This window comes from Stenella coeruleoalba (assembly GCF_951394435.1).
Source record: "Stenella coeruleoalba genome assembly, chromosome: 16".
Taxonomy (NCBI): Eukaryota; Metazoa; Chordata; class Mammalia; order Artiodactyla; family Delphinidae; genus Stenella; species Stenella coeruleoalba.
This window is the reverse complement of record NC_137162.1, coordinates 46,677,356-46,696,647: the sequence shown is the minus strand read 5'-3', so window position 1 is coordinate 46,696,647 and position 19,292 is coordinate 46,677,356. Positions and strand designations below refer to the sequence as shown.

The 19,292-nt window shown below is 45.3% G+C and overlaps 1 protein-coding gene across 1 annotated transcript in view; it reads left to right on the top strand.

Annotated features, from left to right (window-relative positions):
- Nucleotides 1-19,292, top strand: part of LOC307175471 (WD repeat- and FYVE domain-containing protein 4-like) — a gene marked incomplete at its 5' end in the record, with an annotated part of 227,684 nt that overhangs the window by 73,194 nt on the left and 135,198 nt on the right. Inside the window, 5 exons of the mRNA XM_079900580.1 lie at nt 10,095-10,259; nt 12,945-13,148; nt 13,866-13,980; nt 15,241-15,398; nt 18,275-18,513. Coding sequence (XP_079756706.1) covers nt 10,095-10,259; nt 12,945-13,148; nt 13,866-13,980; nt 15,241-15,398; nt 18,275-18,513 — 881 coding nt within the window. The remainder of the gene's footprint in view (nt 1-10,094; nt 10,260-12,944; nt 13,149-13,865; nt 13,981-15,240; nt 15,399-18,274; nt 18,514-19,292) is intronic.

Here is a 19,292-nt window from a genome sequence, read left to right as displayed (position 1 = left end):
TCATTTCCAGTTTAGTTTTGTCCTAGTCAGGACATGTGATCTTCACATTTTCCATCTTTGGGAAACTTATTCATGGCTCCCTTGTAGACCTAATGTGCAACTGATGTGGGGATGCCTGAAAAAAATGCATATTTTCTGTTTGCACCATAGAGAGTTTTTACCTTTTTAAATCAATGTTATTTAGAAAGAGCAAACCAAGGGAATAACATGAAAGCATTTAAAGTAAAGAAAATACATAGTATGCTGAGGGAAGTAAGAAAATAAGGCCAAACATTTACTTTATAATAGCAAACATAAAATGGTTAACTGTCATGTAACAGACGTGACCCTTAAACTGGGTCAAAAAACAAGACCCAGTCTTCTGAAATGTAACAAACATATAACAAAAGCAAAGTCACTGGAAGATTATTTTGGTTCAGTGAAGATATCTGCCTGAAAGAATCATTTACCAAATATGGTAGACAAGCATCAAAATCTAAAAGGCAAAACTGGAAGGATAAGAGAAAAAGGTCAGAAATATAATTGTAGTGAATAATGCTAACATATCTTTCTCAAACAGTTTATTTTATTTTGCTTGGAACTTTACTTCGTTTGCTATTATTCCCTTGCACAGTGTAACCATAGATTTGTTTGCCTGTTCTTGAACTTAATATCAATGGAATCCTATAGTATGTACTCTTTTGCTTCTGGCTTCTTTCACTCATCATTATGTATGCTGGTAGTTCATTCTTTTTTTTTTTAAAAAAACATCTCTATTGGAGTATAATTGCTTTACAATGTTGTGATAATTTCTGCTGTATAACAAAGTGAATCATCTATATGTATACACATATCCCGATATCCCCTCCCTCTTGCGTCTCCCTCCCACCCTCCCTATCCCACCCCTCTAGGTGGTCACAAAGCACAGAGCTGATCTCCCTGTGCTATGTGGCTGCTTCCCACTAGCTATCTATTTTACATTTGGTAGTGTATATATGTCAATGCCACTCTCTCACATTGTCCCAGCTTCCCCTTCCCCTTCCCCGTGTCCTCAAGTCCATTCTCTACACTTGGGTCTTTATTTCTGTCCTGCCCCTAGGTTCTTCAGAACCTTTTTTTTTAGATTCCATATATATGTGTTAGCATATTGTATTTGTTTTTCTCTTTCTGACGTAGTTCACTCTGTATGACAGACTCTAGGTCCATCCACCTCACTACAAATAACTCAATTTCATTTCTTTTTATGGCTGAGTAATATTCCATTGTATATATGTGCCTCTCCTTTATCCATTCATCTGTCGATGGACACTTAGGTTGCTTCCATGTCCTGGCTATTGTAAATAGTGCTGCAATGAACGTTGTGCTACATGACTCTTTTTGAATGATGGTTTACTCAGGGTGTATGCCCAGTAGTGGGATTGCTGGGTCGTATGGTAGTTCTATTTTTTGTTTTTAAGGAACCTCCATACTGTTCTCCATAGTGGCTGTATCAATTTACATTCCCACCAGCAGTGCAAGAAGGTTCCCTTTTCTCCACACCCTCTCCAGCATTGACTGTTTGTAGATTTTTTGATGATGGACATTCTGACTGGTGTGAGATGATACCTCATTGTAGTTTTAATTTGCATTTCTCTAATGATTAGTGATGTTGAGCATCCTTTTGTGTGCTTTTTGGCAATCTGTATATCTTTGTTGGAAAATGTCTATTCAGGTCTTCTGCCCATTTTTGGATTGGGTTCTTTGTTTTTTTGATATTGAGCTGCATGAGCTGCTTGTATATTTTGGAGATGAATCCTTTGTCAGTTTCTTCATTTGCAAATACTTTCTCCCATTCTGAGGGTTGTCTTTTCATCTTCTTTATGGTTTCCTTTGCTGTGCACAAGCTTTTAAGTTTCAGTAGGTCCCATTTGTTTTATTTTCGTTTTTATTTCCATTTCTCTAGGAGGTGAGTCAAAAAGGATCTTGCTGTGATTTATGTCATGGAGTGTTCTGCCTATGTTTCCTCTAAGGGTTTTATAGTGTCTGGCCTTACATTTAGGTCTTTAATCCATTTTGAATTGATTTTTGTGTATGGTGTTAGGGAGTGTTCTATTTTCATTCTTTTACATATAACTGTCAAGTTTTCCCAGCACCACTTATTGAAGAGGCTGTCTTTTCTCCATTGTATATTCTTGCCTCCTTTTTCAAAGATAAGGTGACCATATGTTCATGGGTTTATCTCTGGGCTTTCTATCCTGTTCCATTGGTCTATATTTCTGTTTTTGTGCCACTACCATACTGCCTTGATTACTGTGGCTTTGTGGTATGGTCTGAAGTCAGAGCTCCTGATTCCTCCAGCTCCGTTTTTCTTTCTCAAGATTGCTTTGGCTATTTGGGGTCTTTTTTGTTTCCATACAAACTGTGAAATTTTTATTCTAGTTCTGTGAAAAATGCCATTGGTAGTTTGATAGGGATTGCATTGAATCTGTAGATTGCTTTGGGTAGTATAGTCATTTTCACAATGTTGTTTCTTCCAATCCAAGAACTTGGTATATCTCTCCATCTGTTTGTATCATCTTTAATTTCTTGCATCAGTTTCTTATAGTTTTCTGCATACAGGTCTTTTGTCTCCTTAGGTAGGTTTATTCTTAGCTATTTTATTCTTTTTGTTGCAATGGGAAATGGGAGTGTTTCCTTAATTTCTCTTTCAGATTTTTCAGCATTCGTGTATAGGAATGCAAGAGATTTCTGTGCATTAATTTTGTATCCTGCTACTTTACCAAATTCATTGATGAGCTCTAGTAGTTTTCTGGTAGCATCTTTAGGATTCTCTATGTATAGTATCATGTCATCTGCAAACAGTGACAGTTTTACTTCTTCTTTGCCGTTTTGGATTCCTTTTGTTTCTTTTTCTTCTCTGATTGCCGTGGCTAAAACTTCCAAAACTATGTTGAATAATAATGGTGAGAGTGGGCAACCTTGTCTTGTTCCTGATCTTAGTGAAAATGGTTTCAGTTTTTCACCATTGAGAACAATGTTGTCTGTGGGTTTGTCATATATGGCCTTTATTATGTTGAGGTAGGTTCCCTCTATGCCTACTTTCTGCAGGGTTTTTATCATAAATGGGTGTTGAATTTTGTCGAAAGCTTTTTCTGCATCTATTGAGATGATCATATGGGTTTTTTCTTTTTCTTGTGGTACGCGGGCCTCTCACTGTTGTGGCCTCTCCCATTGCGGAGCTCAGGCTCTGGATGTGCAGACTCAACGGCCATGGCTCACGGGCCTAGCTGCTCCGCGGCATGTGGAATCTTCCCTGGACCAGGGCACAAACCCATGTCCCCTGCATCGGCAGGTGGACTCTCAACCACTGTGCCACCAGGGAAGCCTGATCATATGGTTTTAATCCTTCAGTTTGTTAATCTGGTGTATCACATTGATTGATTTGTGCATATTGAAGAATCCTTGCGTTCCTGGGATAAACCCCACTTGATCATGGTGTATGATCCTTTTCATGTGCTGTTGAATTCTGTTTGCTAGTGTTTTGTTGTGGATTTTTGCGTCTATGTTCATCAGTGATATTGGCCTGTAGTTTTCTTTTTTTTGTGACATCTTTATCTGGTTTTGGTATCAAGGTGATGGTGGCCTCGTAGAATGAGTTTGGGAAGTGTTCTTCCCTCTGCTATATTTTGGAAGAGTTTGAGAAGGATAGGTGTTAGCTCTTCTCTAAATGTTTGATAAAATTCACCCGTGAAGCCATCTGGTCCTGGGCTTTTGTTTGTTGGAAGATTTTTAATCACAGTTTCAATTTCAGTGCTTGGGATTGGTCTGTTTATAATATCTTTCTCCTTGGTTCAGTCTCGGAAGGTTGTGCTTTTCTAAGAATTTGTCCATTTCTTCCAGGTTGTCCACTTTATTGGCATGGAGTTGCTTGTAGTAACCTCTCATGATCTTTTGTATTTCTGCAGTGTCAGTTGTTACTTCTCCTTTTTCATTTCTAATTCTGTTGATTTGAGTCTTTTCCCTTTTTTTTTTTGATGAGTCTGGCTAATGGTTTATCAATTTTTTTATCTTGAGAGAGAAGAACCAACCTTTAGTTTTATTGATCTTTGCTGTTGTGTCCTTCATTTATTTCTGATGTGATTTTTATGATTTCTTTCCTTCTGCTCACTTTGGGTTTTTGTTTCTTCTTTCTCTAATTGCTTTAGGTGTAAGTTTACGTAATTTAGCTGAGATTTTTATTGTTTCTTGTGGTAGGCTTGTATTGCTATAAACTTCCTTCTTAGAACTGCTTTTGCTGCATCCCATAGGTTTTGGATCGTTGTGTTTTTGTTGTCATTTGTCTTTAGGTATTTTTTGATTTCCTCTTGGATTTCTTCAGTGATCTCTCAGTTATTTAGTAGTGTATTGTTTAGCCTCCATGTGTTTGTATTTTTTACAGCTTTGTTTCTGTAATTGATATCTAGTCTCATAGCGTTGTGGTCAGAAAAGATACTTGATACAATTTCAGTTTTCTTAAATTTGCCAAGGCTTGATTTGTGACCAAAGATATGATCTATCCTGGAGAATGCTGCATGAGCACTTGAGAAGAAAGTGTATTCTGTTGTTTTTGGATGGAATGTCCTATAAATATCAATTAAGTCCATCTTGTTTAATGCATATTTAAAGCTTGTGTTTCCTTATTATTTTCATTTTGGATGATTTGTCCTTTGGTGAAAGTGGGGTGTTAAAGTCCGCTACTATGATTGTGTTACTGTGGATTTCCCCTTTTATGGCTGTTAGCCTTTGCCTTATGTATTGAGGTGCTCCTATGTTGGGTGCATAAATATTTGCAATTGTTATATCTTCTTCTTGGATTGATCCCTTGATCATTATGTAGTGTCCTTCTTTGTCTCTTGTAATAGTCTTTATTGTAAAGTCTATTTTGTCTGATAGGAGAATTGCTACTCCAGCTTTCTTTTGATTTCCATTTTCATGGAATATCTTTTTCCATCCCCTCACTTTCAGTCTGTGTGTGTCCCTAGGTCTGAAGTGGATCTCTTGCAGATAGCATATATATGGGTCTTGTTTTTGTATCCATTCAGCTAGTCTGTGTCTCTTGGTTGGAGCATTTAATCCATTTACATTTAAGGTAGTTATCGATATGTATGTTCCTATTACCATTTTCTTAATTGTTTTGGGTTTGTTGTTGTAGGTCTTTTCCTTCACTTGTTTTTCCTTCCTAGAGAAGTTCCTTTAGCATTTGTTGTAAATCTGGTTTGGTGGTGCTGAATTCTCTTAGCTTTTTCTTGTCTGTAAAGTTTTTAATTTCTCCATCAAATCTGAATGAGATCCTTGCTGGGTAGAGTAATCTTGGTTGCAGGTTTTTCCCTTTCATTACTTTAAATATGTCCTGTCACTCCGTTCTGGCTTGCAGAGTTTCTACTGAAAGATCAGCTGTTAATCTTATGGAGATTCCCTTGTATGTTATTTTTGGCTTTTCCCTTGCTGCTTTTAATATTTTTTCCTTTGTATTTAATTTTTGATAGATTAGTATGTGTCTTGGTGTGTTTCTACTTGGACTTATCCTGTATGGGACTTTCTGTGCTTCCTGGACTTGATTGACTATTTCCTTTCCCATATTAGGGAAGTTTTCAACTATAATCTCTTCAAATATTTTCTCAGTCCCTTTCTTTTTCTCTTCTTCTTCTGGGACCTCTATAATTCGAATGTTGGTGCATTTAATGTCCCAGAGGTCTCTGAGACTATCCTCAATTCTTTTCACTCTTTTTTCTTTATTCTGCTCTGTGGTAGTTATTTCCACTATTTTATCCTCCAGGTCACTTATCCGTTCTTCTGCCTCAGTTATTCTGCTACTGATTCCTTCTAGAGAATTTTAAATTTTATTTATTGTGTTGTTCATCATTGTTTGCTCTTTAGTTCTTGTAGGTCCTTGTTAAACGTTTCTTGTATTTTCTCCTTTCTGTTTCCAAGATTTTGGATCATCTTTACTGTCATTACTCTGAATTCTTTTTCAGGTAGACTGCCTATTTCCTCTTCATTTGTTTGGTCCGGTGGATTTTTATCTTGCTCCTTCATCTGCTGCATATTTCTCTGTCTTCTCATTTTGCTTAACCTACTGTGTTTGGGGTCTCCTTTTCACAGGCTGCAGGTTTGTAGTTCCCATTGTTTTTGGTGTTTGCCCCCAGTGGGTTATGTTGGTTCAGTGGGCTGTGTAGGCTTCCTGAGGGCGGGGACTGGTGCCTGTGTTCTGGTGGATGAGGCTGGATCTTGTCTTTCTGGTGGGCAGGACCGTGTCCAGTGGTGTGTTTTCGGGTGTCTATGAACTTATGATTTTAGGCAGGGTTTCTGCTAATGGGTGGGGTTGTGTTCCTGTCTTGCTAGTTGTTTGGCATGGGGTGTCCAGCACTGGAGCTTGCTGGATGTTGAGTGCAGCTGGGTCTTAGCATCGAGACGGAGATCTCTGGGAGAGCGCTCGCTGATTGATATTACGTGGGGCCGGGAGGTCTCCTGTGGTCCTGTGTCCTGAACTTGGCTCTCCCACCTCAGAGGCTCAGGCCTGACACCTGGCTGGAGCACCAAGACCCTGTCAGCCACATGGCTCAGAAGAGAAAGGAGAAAAAAAAAGAAAGAAAAATAAATAAAATAAAATTATTAAAATAAAAAATTATTATTAAAATAAAAAAATTAAAAAGTAATTTAAAAAAAGCACAGCAACCAAACCAATAAAGAAATCCACCAAGGATAACAAGCAATAAAAACTATACTAAGATAAACATAAAAATCAGTAACTAGTCTGTCACATACAGCAAACCCCAAGTCTACAGTTGCTCCCAAAGTCCACCTCCTCATTTGGGGGTGATTCATTGTCTATTCAGGTATTCCACAGATGCAGGGTACATCAAGTTGATTGTGGAGATTTAATCTGCTGCTCCTGAGGCTGCTGGGACAGATTCCCCTTTCTCTTCTTTGGTCGCACAGCTCCTGGGGTTCAGCTTTGGATTTGGCCCCGCCTCTGCGTGTAGGTCGCCTGAGGGCGTCTGTTCTTTGCCCAGACAGGAGGGGGTTAAAGGAGCAGCTGATTAGGGAGCTCTGGCTCACTCAGGCTGGGGGGAGGGAGGGGTACGGAATGCAGGGTGAGCCTGCGGCGGCACAGGCCAGAGTGACGTTGCAACAGCCCGAGGCGCAGTGTGTGTTCTACGGGGGAAGTTGTCCCTGGATCACAGGACCCTGGCAGTGGCGGGCTGCACAGGCTTCCGGGAGGAGAGGTGTGGAGCATGACCTGTGCTCACACACAGGCTTCTTGGTAGCGGCAGCAGCAGCCTTAGCGTCTCTTGCCCTTCTCTGGGGTCCGCACTGTTAGCCACGACTTGCTCCTGTCTCTAGAGCTCGTTTAGGTGGAGCTCTGAATCCCCTCTCCTCGCGCGCCCCGAAACAATGGTCTCTGGATTCTTAGGCAGTTCCAGACTTTATCCCAGACTCCCTCCCGGCTAGCTGTGGCACACTAGCCCCCTTCAGGCTGTGTTCACACAGCCAACCCCAGTCCTCTCCCTGGGATCTGACCTCTGAAGCCGAAGCCTCAGCTCCCAGCTCCCACCCGCCCCAGCGGGTGAGCACACAAGCCTCTCAGGCTGGCGAGTGCTGGTCAGCACCAATCCTCCATGCGGGAATGTCTCTGCTTTGCCCTCTGCACCCCTGTTGCTGCGCTCTCTGTGACTCCGAAGCTTCCCCTCCGCCCACTCCCCGTTTCCACCAGTAAAGGGGCTTCCTAGTGTGTGGAAGCTTTTCCTCCTTCACAGCTCCCTCCCAGAGGTGCAGGTCCCCTCCTGCGCCTGTTCTTTTGCCTCTGTTTTTTCTTTTATCTTTTGTCCTACCCAGGTACGTGGGGAGTTTCTTGCCTTTTGGGAAGTCTGAGGTCTTCTTCCAGCATTCAGTAGGTGTTTTGTAGGAGTTGTTCCACATATACATGTATTTTTGATGTATTTGTGGCGAGGAAGGTGATCTCCATGTCTTACTCCCCCACCATCTTGGTTCATTCTTTTTTATTGTTCAGTAGTATTTTATTGTGATAATGGATCACTATTTATATATTCATTCTGGGTTGTTTCCGTTTGGAAATATTATGAATAAAGCTGCTATGTACCTATCTTCTGGTGGACATACATACATACGCAGGGTGAAGTTGTGGGTTATAATCTTTACACATGATTTGTTTCAGTAGATATTTTACCAAATAGTTCTCCAAAGTGAAGTGCCAGTTTACACTCACCAGCTCTTATTCTGGGAAGGTTCTAGTTGCTCCTGGTCCTTGTCAATTTTTAACATTGTCGTCTTGTAGATGTTAGCGATTCTGCTATGTGCACCTGTCCTTGGGAGCAGACAGCATTCTCTCCCTTGTGCAAATGTAGACATTGAAGCTGTGGAGGTTAACTCACTCAGGCCAGGGCCACAGAGCGAGGGCACAGTGGAGGCCACGTGTGTCCAGCATTAGCATTTCATTCCAGGGCACTACCTTGCCTAAGGACCTTCAGGGGATGTCTGTTTCTTAGTATATCAAATCCAAATTCTTCCAAAAGTCCAAGTCCTCTATATCTGACCTCATCTCCCAGCTTCCTCTGTATTTACCCTGTGCTAATCACCGTGAAAATAGGCCTGAAGCACTAAAATGTCTCACTTAATGCTCATGACAGTCTTATGAAACAGGTCATATTATGATCCTTGTTTTGCAGAGTTGGGACTGGAGGTGTAGGGGGATTAAGAAAGTGGTGCAAAACCACACTGTTAGTAAGCAGCAGAGGCAGCATTCAAACCAGGCCTACTAGCTCCAGAAGAAGCTCTCTGAACTCTGACTCTGGTCCTCCCTCTAAATCTAACATCGTGCTGTATGAACCTGGTGGAGAAGCCAGGTGCAGGTGACTTCAGAGGACGTTTCCTCTGCCTGCCTGCTCAGCTCATACCAAACCCTCACAGGATCTCGGAGATGAGATTTTATACCTCTCTCTAGTTGTCCCATACGTATTGCCTTTCTTTCTTCAATTAGGTTTGAGTTTTCTAGAATGAGGCTTAGTTCCAGACATTTGGTACCTATTTGGTAAACAGGACATGCGAACTCATGCACACAGGGCCAGGACTCGAGGCAGGCTGGTTGGGAAATGAGGAAGCCGTGGTGGGAGGGGCGGGGGATGAGGAGATGGCAAGAGGAAGACCCGACGTCCACCTGTAACGTCCACAGCAGTAGAGGCTGAGGGTCATTCAGTCTAGTTGTTGACGTGGCTACGTAGGGACTGACCCTGATATTAAGGTTGCTCAATTTTCAAGTTCCAGGCTGTCCATCCAGGACAGAGAAGGACCTCAGGCAGCAGCTGGACACACAGAGGCTAGAGTTAGTGTCCAGAAAGAGTGACTGGCCACAGCTGGTTAAGGGAGCTGGGCTCCAGCAGGGCGCCGGTGTGCAGCCACGATGGAGGCTCAGCCATGTGGCCAAGACCAGGTTATGGTTTGAGGCAAATGGGTGCCTGGGTCCCCTCAGGGTACTGGGTATCACTTCAGTGCAACATGATCTATTCCAGAGCCCTGGCTGGTGGGGAAGGGGCTCCTCGAGCCCTGCAGCCTTGGACAGGGTTTGTCCAGGCTCTGTAACTGGGAGCATTAGCACTGAGCTGGGGAAGGCTGGCGTCAACCCTAATTGGCAAGTTCCTTGAGCACAGAGGCCATGTCACACCTCATAGAGGCAGTATGGGGAAGGCAGTCAGACATTATAACCAGGTTGCCTGGGTTCAACTCCTGGCTCTGCCCCTTATCTGCTGGTTGAATGTTAACATACTGCTTAACCTCTCTGTGTCTTTGTCTTCCCATCTGTAAAACAGGGGTAAATATAAAACGTGCCTCAGAGGGTTGTTGTGAGGCGAGAAGAGGAATTTGTGTGAAGCCCTTAGAGCAAGCCTGCGCATATTAAACCCTTCCTCAATTGATGACCAGTGTCCTGTTCTAATCCACAGTTTTAGGTGTCTTGCAGTAAGGTGTCTTGTTGAGAGTCTCAGAAAGGAGGTCATCTCCCTAGATTTCAAATCTTCTGGTTCCTGTGCAGCCCCAAGTCATGCTCCCATGCACCGCCTCTCATGAAGTGTGTCCCTGATCAGCCCTTGACAGGTTCTGGAGACAGCGCCTGGGAACAGACATTCCCAGCCAGCGTGCTGCAGTTCCTTGGCCTCGTGCACAGCACCTACCCCCAGGATCCGGCCTGGCGGGCCCCAGAGTTCCTCCAGACCTTGGCTGCAGTCACCTTCCCCCTGGGAACCCATCAGGTAGGACATGCCTCCGCCCTACCCCGGTGAGAGCAGGGGCGAGTGTCATCACCCTTCAAGGGCAAAGGACAGAATTCCTCCCCACCCCTCCCCAAATTAAAATACATTTAAGGCAACTTTGCTGAAACCTTGAGTAAACAACGCGGGTAATTTTCCTTCTCTTTATGAGATGATGCTTCAGGTCATTTTTGGCTCTGAGAGTCAATAAGTTTTTGATTCGTCAGAAATCTCAGTAATGAGAAATTTGATGGTAGGTCAAGTCCAATTTTATATGGAATACCCACACATTGATGATCATATGAAACAGCAGATTCCACCCCAGGAAACCTGCGGCCGGTGCCCCAGCCAGGGGAGGGGTGGAACCGTCACAGTGTCCCATCTTCTTTGCAGCACACTTGTTCTGTTTGCAGGCCACGGCATCTTTCAATCAGAGGGTTTACCAAGGCCCAGCTGGAAGCGCAGGGGGACCAACTGGGTCTTGAGGACAAAGTGTGGGTGCGGGGGTAGAGAGGGCGCTACAGGAAGGGATGTGAGTGAGCTTGAGAGCAAGAGCCAGTCCCAGCCGATCAGGGGACTCAGTGGGCTAAGAGCATCTGAGAGGAGCGGGCGAGGACAGGCGTGGAGGCAGGTGCAGGAGGAGGAAGAGCAGGAATCTGAATAGGAGGTGAGACCCAGCCAGGGAGAGTGAATTAGCGACGCCTGTCTACAAATCAGTAACTGTAGCCAAAGGAACACGCTAGGCATGTTGGTAAGTAGAGGGTCTGGAAGCCATGCGAAGCACAGCGAGGTCAGGTAATATTTGCTCTGTAATTATTTGCTGAATGACCAAGTGAATGAACCTGCTCTTCTAGCTGTTCTTCTCTAGAAGTGTATTCATGGTGCCAGCCTCCATCTCCTGAGCACCTACAACAGTCCTGAGCCTGGGGCTTCACATCCCCTAACATGCCCCGACGCAGGAGGTGTTAAAGGGGGAGGGGAGATTCAGGGAGGTGAAGCGGCACAGACTGGGTTCCTCCCGGTTTAGTGGGACGATGAGACCCATCTCACAAAAGGGTTGAGGAGATGAAACACGACACAGCTTATGTGATTAATAAGTGACAGAACCAAGATTTACACCTCAGTCTCTCACCCCAAAGCCCATGTCCTTTCCATCAGTCAGTTTAAAATAACATTAAATGACCTAATAGAATTTGAGTATTTAGTTTTAATAAAAAGACAAAATGTAAAGAGTAGAAGATTTGCAAAAAGATAAAATAGTTTGATGGGTTAATATCAACTAAAGCAACATACTAGAAAAGTAAGTCAAAAAAGATGCAATAAGGAGCAAAGGAAGGCACTGTGAGCAGCGCTGAAGGGGGTGGGGAATGGGACCCCCGCCCAGAAGCCAGGCAGGCAGCCCTACAGACTGCCTCTCACCACTACCCCCACCTGGAGTGGGCTGGGCCCTGGAGTCAACGGCCTGAACTTCCCAGCCCAGATCCCCACCTCAGCCCCTCGCCCACAGGCCAGGCTCGCCATCTGCTAAGTCAGGGTTCCAGCCGGCTGCCCACCAGCAGCCACAAAGCACACTCTGACCCAGGGCTCTGCCTCCCCACGCTCAATAGTTCCTGCCTGAGGGAGGGCCTGGCCCAAAGTCACCTCCCAGCCTACTGTGGATGAGACAAGCCCCAGTTCCAGAGCTCTTATCCCCATAGCTCCTTGCCTTGTTTCAGCTCCAAGTCGGCTCCAAAAGGCCTTTGTTGCACAGAACACATGACAGACTTTCTGCATGCAGAACGCTGGTGGCCAGAAGGGTTTTGATTTGCTATGATTTTATATGGCATCTTTCCAGTCAAGGCCGCGTGGCGCTAATTAATGCAGTCATCACCTCCCTAGGTGCTGTTAAGTTCATTTTATGGCTTAATTAAGAATTGCTGCGTTAATTTTATGAATGAGCCAAGGGAGAAAACAAGAGATAAACTTGCATGAAAAGTTCATGGGCCAGGAGTCAGGCATCCCTGGCCGCATGTCCTTGGGCGTGTCATTTGGCCTCCCAGCATCTCCATGTCTTCCAGGATGTATCTGGGCTAATGACCCCCATCTCATTTATCTCCCAATATTTTTATAAATGTAAAACTGAGAAAGTGAAGGCCAAGGCACTTCAGGGACTTGGACGCCAGGACTGGCTGAAGTCCTACTTCTCTTTCCACCTGAGGGTCCTATCTGTCAACATCAGCAGAGCCTGACAGGCAGTAAAGGTGAGGGCCCCACAGGAAGGTGGGAACCAGCTATCTTGACCGTACACCAGGGCCAGGCATTGCTACATGCACTGTTTCTCACTGCATCCTCACACATCTTTGTGGGTTCCTTTCCAGCATTACTATTTGACCGATGGGGAGCTGTGGCACTGAGGAGGGCAGTGCCTTGCACGGGATACATCCTGGGCTTCCTCGCCGGGCACTGCAGGTCTCTCTTGCTCTGTGCCCAGCTTCTGTCCACCACTCCCACCCATCTGGGGTTCGGAGGCCACAGCAGGCCACCTTTGAGCCCTGGGACTCTGGGCGAGCTGCCTACCTCCTCGGGGCCTCAATTTCCTGACATGTTGATGGGTTTGATGAGAATCCCCCCGTGCACACCTCAGAAGTGGATGTGAGGGTGCCTTGAGGCAGGGTAGGCCGCTCATGCTGGGGTTCTCTTGTCTTTGAGGGGGCCGTGACAGAGGCTACCCAGGACACCAGCAGTCCTGAGGCCGAGCCTGAAGGCAACAGCACTGAGGAGGGTCTGCAGGCTCCTGCGGAGTCACATCCCACCCGGAAGCAGCTGAGGGAATTCATGCAGCTACTCTTGAGGGAGCTCTTGCTTGGGGCTCCCAGCCCCAAGCAGTGGCTGCCGCTGGAGGTGCTCCTGGAGGTGGGTTGGAAAGGGTGTCATTGGGCTCCGTGCTGTGGGAGGGCATGGGCACCATGAGGGCGGGGTGTGCCCAGGGAGACCTGAGGGCTGATCTCTTGAGAGAGCTCATCCAGGCCTGTCCATGCCAGTTGGCTGGTGGTCAGGAACCTCTCCTGGCACTGCAGTGGTTGGTGGGAGGACATCCTCCGGAAACCACAGGCCCCGGCAGAGCAGGGAGCTCACCAAGCAGCAAGTCAATAGATGAATGAGGGCAGGTCTTAGCCAGGTTTCTAGAAGCAGAGCCTGAGACAGGGATTTTGTGGAAGTACTTTTTGGGGGGCGGTGCTCTCAGGAAAGCAGAGAAGGGATGCAGAGGAGAACAGGGGAGAACCTAGCCAGGAAGTGGTCTCAGAAGTAGCCTGGATCAGAGCAGTAGTGTGCTGTCTGCATCCCAGAGCTGGCCCCACCTTAAGGCACCTGACAGGTGGTCATTGGCTGTGGGCCCCCCACCCCTTGCCTCCTTGCCTCCTTGCCCTAGGAAGTAGGCATTGCTTCCCGGTTGAGGCAGTTTGGTCAGCAGAGGACAGTGCCCCAGAGAAGGGGCAGTTGTGAGCTATTGGCAGCCCAAACTCCCAGCACTGGCAGTATTAGCATATGGGCCAGGCAGAGGGACCTGGTGGGCACTGAGTGAACATCGTGGCCATGTGGCTGCTGTCTTAATCTAGGGTTTACTTCCAGGCTTCTCCAGACAATGCCACTGGCCAACAGAAGCGAGACTTTCAATCTGAGGTCTTGCTTTCCACCATGGAAATATTTCACATGATGAGTGGAGGTCAGGCACCAGTGCTTAGAGGTGAGTGGGGGTGGGTGACTTGCTCCTTCTGTTCATGACATAAAGCTGCTGACAGCTGGGCAGGACAGCCACAATCCTGCCAGCCACTGACCCCAGGACTCTAGAGGAAGTCTAGGCTGCAGGACTGTAGGGCGCTTTAGGAACCACAGGAAGATGCCCTCCACCTGTTCTTGGTGTTCACAACAAGAGCTCAGTGACCTTGCTCGGAGACCCCAGGGATGGCATACTTACTACTTTCCATGTCACCCCTGCCATTGTTGGGTCAGTCAGAGATGGAAAGTCCTGTTCTCTGAGCCAAACTCAGTTCGCCTCTAGCTTCAGTAGAATGTTCTTCTTCCTATGAGGGGAGTCAAGATGTCAACCTGAATTTAACATTCTTCTGCTCACCTACGCCTGGGCACAGCAAATGTTTCTTAAATGAATGAACCCGGGTGAAGACGCTGCCATTGCCCCTAAGAAGTTCAACCTGAAACTTCATTCAGAACATTTGGTTCCGAGGCAGCTGTACCTTCCCGACAAGATTAAACAAAAGTTCTTTCTGTGGTTCTTGAGTCATGGAATCCTTAGTGATACAGCTCATCTCCTGGACTCCTCTTGCCCCACAGTGCAGAAGCCCTGGCTTTTGGTTTTCTGGGGTATCTGAAGTATGGTAGGGTAGTGGAGTGATGAAAGGCGTGAGCTGGCAGCCCATTTCTGAGCATGGCTCTGTCACTGGACAGTGGTATTACTCCGGGCAGGTGCCTGACCCTGTGAGTGAGGAGGATAATCGTGGCTAACTTAGAGGGTTGCTTTAAAGGTTAACTGAGATCGTTGCCTCCATGTCTGAGCACAGTGCCTGCTGTGTTGGTGAGCACAGGTAGATGACCTGACCTTACAGCTTCATCCTCTGCCCAAATAACAGCAGGGCCTTGGGTCACCATGACAGCCTTCCCATTACCGTATGCCTTAAATTCTCACCCACTCTTCTTCCAAATGGCCACTGGAAGAAACGCTGCTCTGTACTTGCCTTCTCCCCATTTGGTTTATATCACTGATTGTTCAGGATTGATTTACTTTGAATAAATGTGTGTTCATTGGGCACCTATTGTATATAAGACCCCATTTTTGGAGCAACAGAGTACGCACAGGGTTACAGTGGGCTGTACAGAGGTGAGTAAGATGTGGTTGGTTACCAGGAGGGGCTTGGAGATTGTTGTGGAGAGAAGGCAGTTACACTGATGATTTCTCAGCCTTGGTCTGTCACCCTCCCCCAACCCGCAGGCAGTAGAGAGCCTCAGCCAAATGCAGAAGCTGCTGCTGCTCCTTCACTTGCCAGCATCTCCTACTTCATCCAGAAGCTGGTGGAGAAGCTGTACAGTGGAATGTTCTCAGCAGACCCCAGGCACATCCTTCTCTTCATCACGGAGCACATAATGTTGGTAAGAACCTCAGGTTGGCCGTGGTGGTAAGGCTTCTGCTGACCCACCTGGTATCTGTGTGACACTGCTGGCTGCTGTGCACTTGGTTCATATTGACCTGCTGTCCTTCCTGGAAATAGAATCTGAGATGGGTGGGAGGAAGGAGGAGGACCATTACCGCCCAGGTTAATACCTGGTAGATGTTGAGCACCCTGCAGTGTTCTCTCCTTGGGCCGCCTGAGACCCATCTCGGTGATTAGGGGCCGCAGCCTCCTGCACAGGCACCTCCTAAACTCTGCACACCCCCCTTTGGGTTTTTACTGTGAATGTTGGTTTAATCTTAATTATTGTTATTCCTCATCAACAAAGGGTGAAAAAGGTCTTTATCTCCAAAAGTTCTATTTCATTTTTTTCTATAAAATCCACCTCCATTTGTCATATTTGGGCCTTCCTGAATTTGAAGAAAGAGTCTATTTTTACCTGGTCCTGTTTTTCTTGCATGTGCTTTCCCCCTCTCTCTCTCTCTTTCTCCATCTACATACATACCTATGCATGCCAGTGCATGCCTGTAGATACACCTCGATGTAAGTATATGTGTGCACGTGTGTACACATTCTTCATTGTATATGTGTACACACGCATACGCAAAGACTCAAACAATCTCAAAATTCTAGAGTTGAACCCTTTTTTTGGTCCTTCTCATTTCATTCTGGAAACCTTTCCTGACAAGTGGCCATTCACTGTTTCCTTGAACCATCCTTGTGTGAGGAGCTCTCTATGGTACAAGGGGGTTCCAGTCACCAGGACACCTGTGATTGTTGGGAAGCACTTTCTCCTACCAAGCGGAAATCTGCCTCCAGCAGCTCCTGCCTGCAGCTCTCGGTGCATTCTCTGTGGCAGAATCCAGGAGAGCCCCTCTCCTTCCTCTTCATGCCTCGTAGAGACAATGACATCAGTGCCCCCAGCACCCTTCTGTCTGTGGAGTCCCCTGCAGACCCCAGGACTGGGCCTTGGCACAGTTCCTAGAGTGATAGTCAGTCTGCTGATGCACAGTTCTAGGCAACCTGAAAAGAATGTATTCGGAGGTTTCTTCAAGAATAACTCCTAGGGTTTCCCTGGTGGTGCAGTGGTTGAGAGTCCGCCTGCCGATGCAGGGGACACAGGTTCGTGCCCCGGTCCAGGAAGGTCCCACATGCCGCGGAGCGGCTGGGCCCGTGAACCATGGCTGGGCCCGTGAGCCATGGCCACTGGGCCTGCACATCCGGAGCCTGTGCTCTGCAACGGGAGAGGCCACAACAGTGAGAGGCCCGTGTATCGCAAAACAAACAAACAAACAAAAAAACTCCTAGAAGGGAGAAATATCCCTTGTCAGCTCTGAGGGGAGTAAAATCGGATTGTTGGGAGGTCATGTTGAAAATGAGAGTAGCCACTGAGCTCCTGTCTTAGCGAGTTTGGGCTGCTATTACAGAGTACCATAGACTGGGTGACTTAGCAGCAAACATTTACTTCTCGGGTTTCTAGAGGCTAGGAAGTCCAAGATCAAGGTGCCAGCAGATCTATTGTCCAGTGAGGCTCTCTTTCTGGTTTTAGAGAGGGTCATCTTTTCATTGTACCCTCAACATGATGGAGAGAGTGAGGAAGCAAGCTCTCACTTATCTCTTCTTATAAGGGCACTAATCCCACCATGAGGGCTCCATCCCCGTGACCTAATTACCTCCAGGAGACCCCATCTCCAAATATATCACACTGGGGGGCTAGGGTTTCAACATATGAATTTTGGGGTGATGACACTAACATTCAATCTATAGCAGCTCCCCAATGGTCTAAGCAAATACTCAGAGCTAATATCAAAGAGCTGGTGCCTCCTGGGGCTGATGTGTCTTCAGCAGGGTGCCAGACTGAAGAACTCTCACTGCCCACATCTACCATTCTTCTCTCCTGCTCACTGCCTGTGACTCACACACCTCTTAACCTCAGTTTGAAAGATGTGACCCATCTGTAGAGTAGGAGAGGATGAGGATAAAAACATGCACCCTAAATTCCAGCAGATTTAAATAAAACTTAATTAGTATAAACACTTGCATTACCTATGAGATTTGAAGAGAGCAATCTATAACTAACAAATGAACTTTCTAATAGACTGAAACATTTTGCACATAATTTTTGTTCTATGGATTCTTTTCAGTGAAGCCAAACAGATGGATGGCTTCAGTGTTAAGGCCACAAATCAGGACCTTCTGCCTTCCCCCTCTAAACCTCTCATGAACTAAAATCCATTGGATGCACATCTCCTTTAGAAGACATAGTGGTTAAGAGCATGGCTCAGGTGTCTGGTGTGGGTTTGACTCTTGTTGACCACCTACCTCTCCTACCTCTCAGACTCTCAGCCTTCTTATCCCTAAGGTGGGATAATCTTAGTGTCTACTTCACGATGTTGTTATGATGTTTAAATGAGGCAATATATGTAAACATACGCACACAAATGCAAAAATGCTTAACATGATAACTGGAATATTGTAACAATCTATACCTGATAACTAGTATTAATAACATTTTTTAAAACTAGACCCTATTAATAGCATGTTCTTATATACTGAATGTCAGCCATGTTTACCAGTATTTCAGAAATCTGTGGTCCCATGTCTACTTTACATAATATGACTGTGGTAAACTTTTAATTTTTTAACACCAATTTTTGGTAAATTTAAACATTTGAATTCCCTTTATTGATCATCCACTTAAATAGAAGCTCCAAGGTTGAGGAAGGTAGTCCTTTTTGATTTTAGAAATGCAGAAAAGAATCTGGGATTGTATCATTTTCACAGTTAACTGGGTTGGTATCTCAATTTCAAAGTGTTCACAAGTATGTGTCTGTGTGTGTTTATTTTATGACACAGGTCATCGAGAACGCCTCTTCTCAGAGAGACGCTGTCATCGGTGCTCTATACAGCAGTTTAAATAAAGTCATTCTTTATTGCCTCTCCAAGCCCCAGCAGTCCCTCTCCGAATGCCTCAGCCTTCTCAACATCCTGGGATTTCTTCAGGAACACTGGGACATTATCTTTGCCACCTATAATTCTAACGCCAGCTTCCTCATGTGTCTCATGCATTGTCTTCTGCTGCTCAATGCAAGAAGGTTAGAGCTGCCCACTTGTCTCCTTGCTTGCCAGTGCTCAATGCAGGAAAGAAAGCTTTAGAGGACACTTGATTGAAGTCGATCAATTATAGATGATACAATCCTTTTGTTTATCTGGTTGTCCAAATTATGTGCAATATTTGATAATACGGTAAGTAGTCCTCAAACCTGTCCATGTGACTGAGCAGCTAGGAGCATCATGAGATAATAATTTACCGTATTTCCATAATTCTCAGGCTGTAAGATACTTCATTGATTTAATTTGGGTGGGGAGGGGCAGGCAGAAAACTCCAACATTAAATACATACATTGATTTCATGATGCAGCCAGGTTTCAGAAATACTCACTTTTGATAAATGAAATCTTAGAATGGGAAAATATATAATAAATTAAATCATGCAAGCCAGGAATAATTTTGCTTGCAGGAAAAAAAAAAAAAACCAAAAAACCACACATACACAGACATACACAATTTGTGATATAAAATGACATGCATAAGCATCCTTGTATAAGAAATACTAGCACAAATACATTAAATTACTAAATTAAGCTATTTAAATCCCTTTCCTGAAGTTCAAAGTTTGAACTTAGATTTTTCTGTGTATGTGCACTTTCTCTCCCTCTGTGCGGTAGTAGGTAGATATCATACCTCATGTGTGCCTTGGCATTATACTGCCTAAGAATATTATCTCTTATTAATAGAACCATGTTGAGGAAGAGAGGACTGTGAGATATTACACTTTACTCTTGTCCTTTTCTCAGTTGTGTTTATCCCAGTA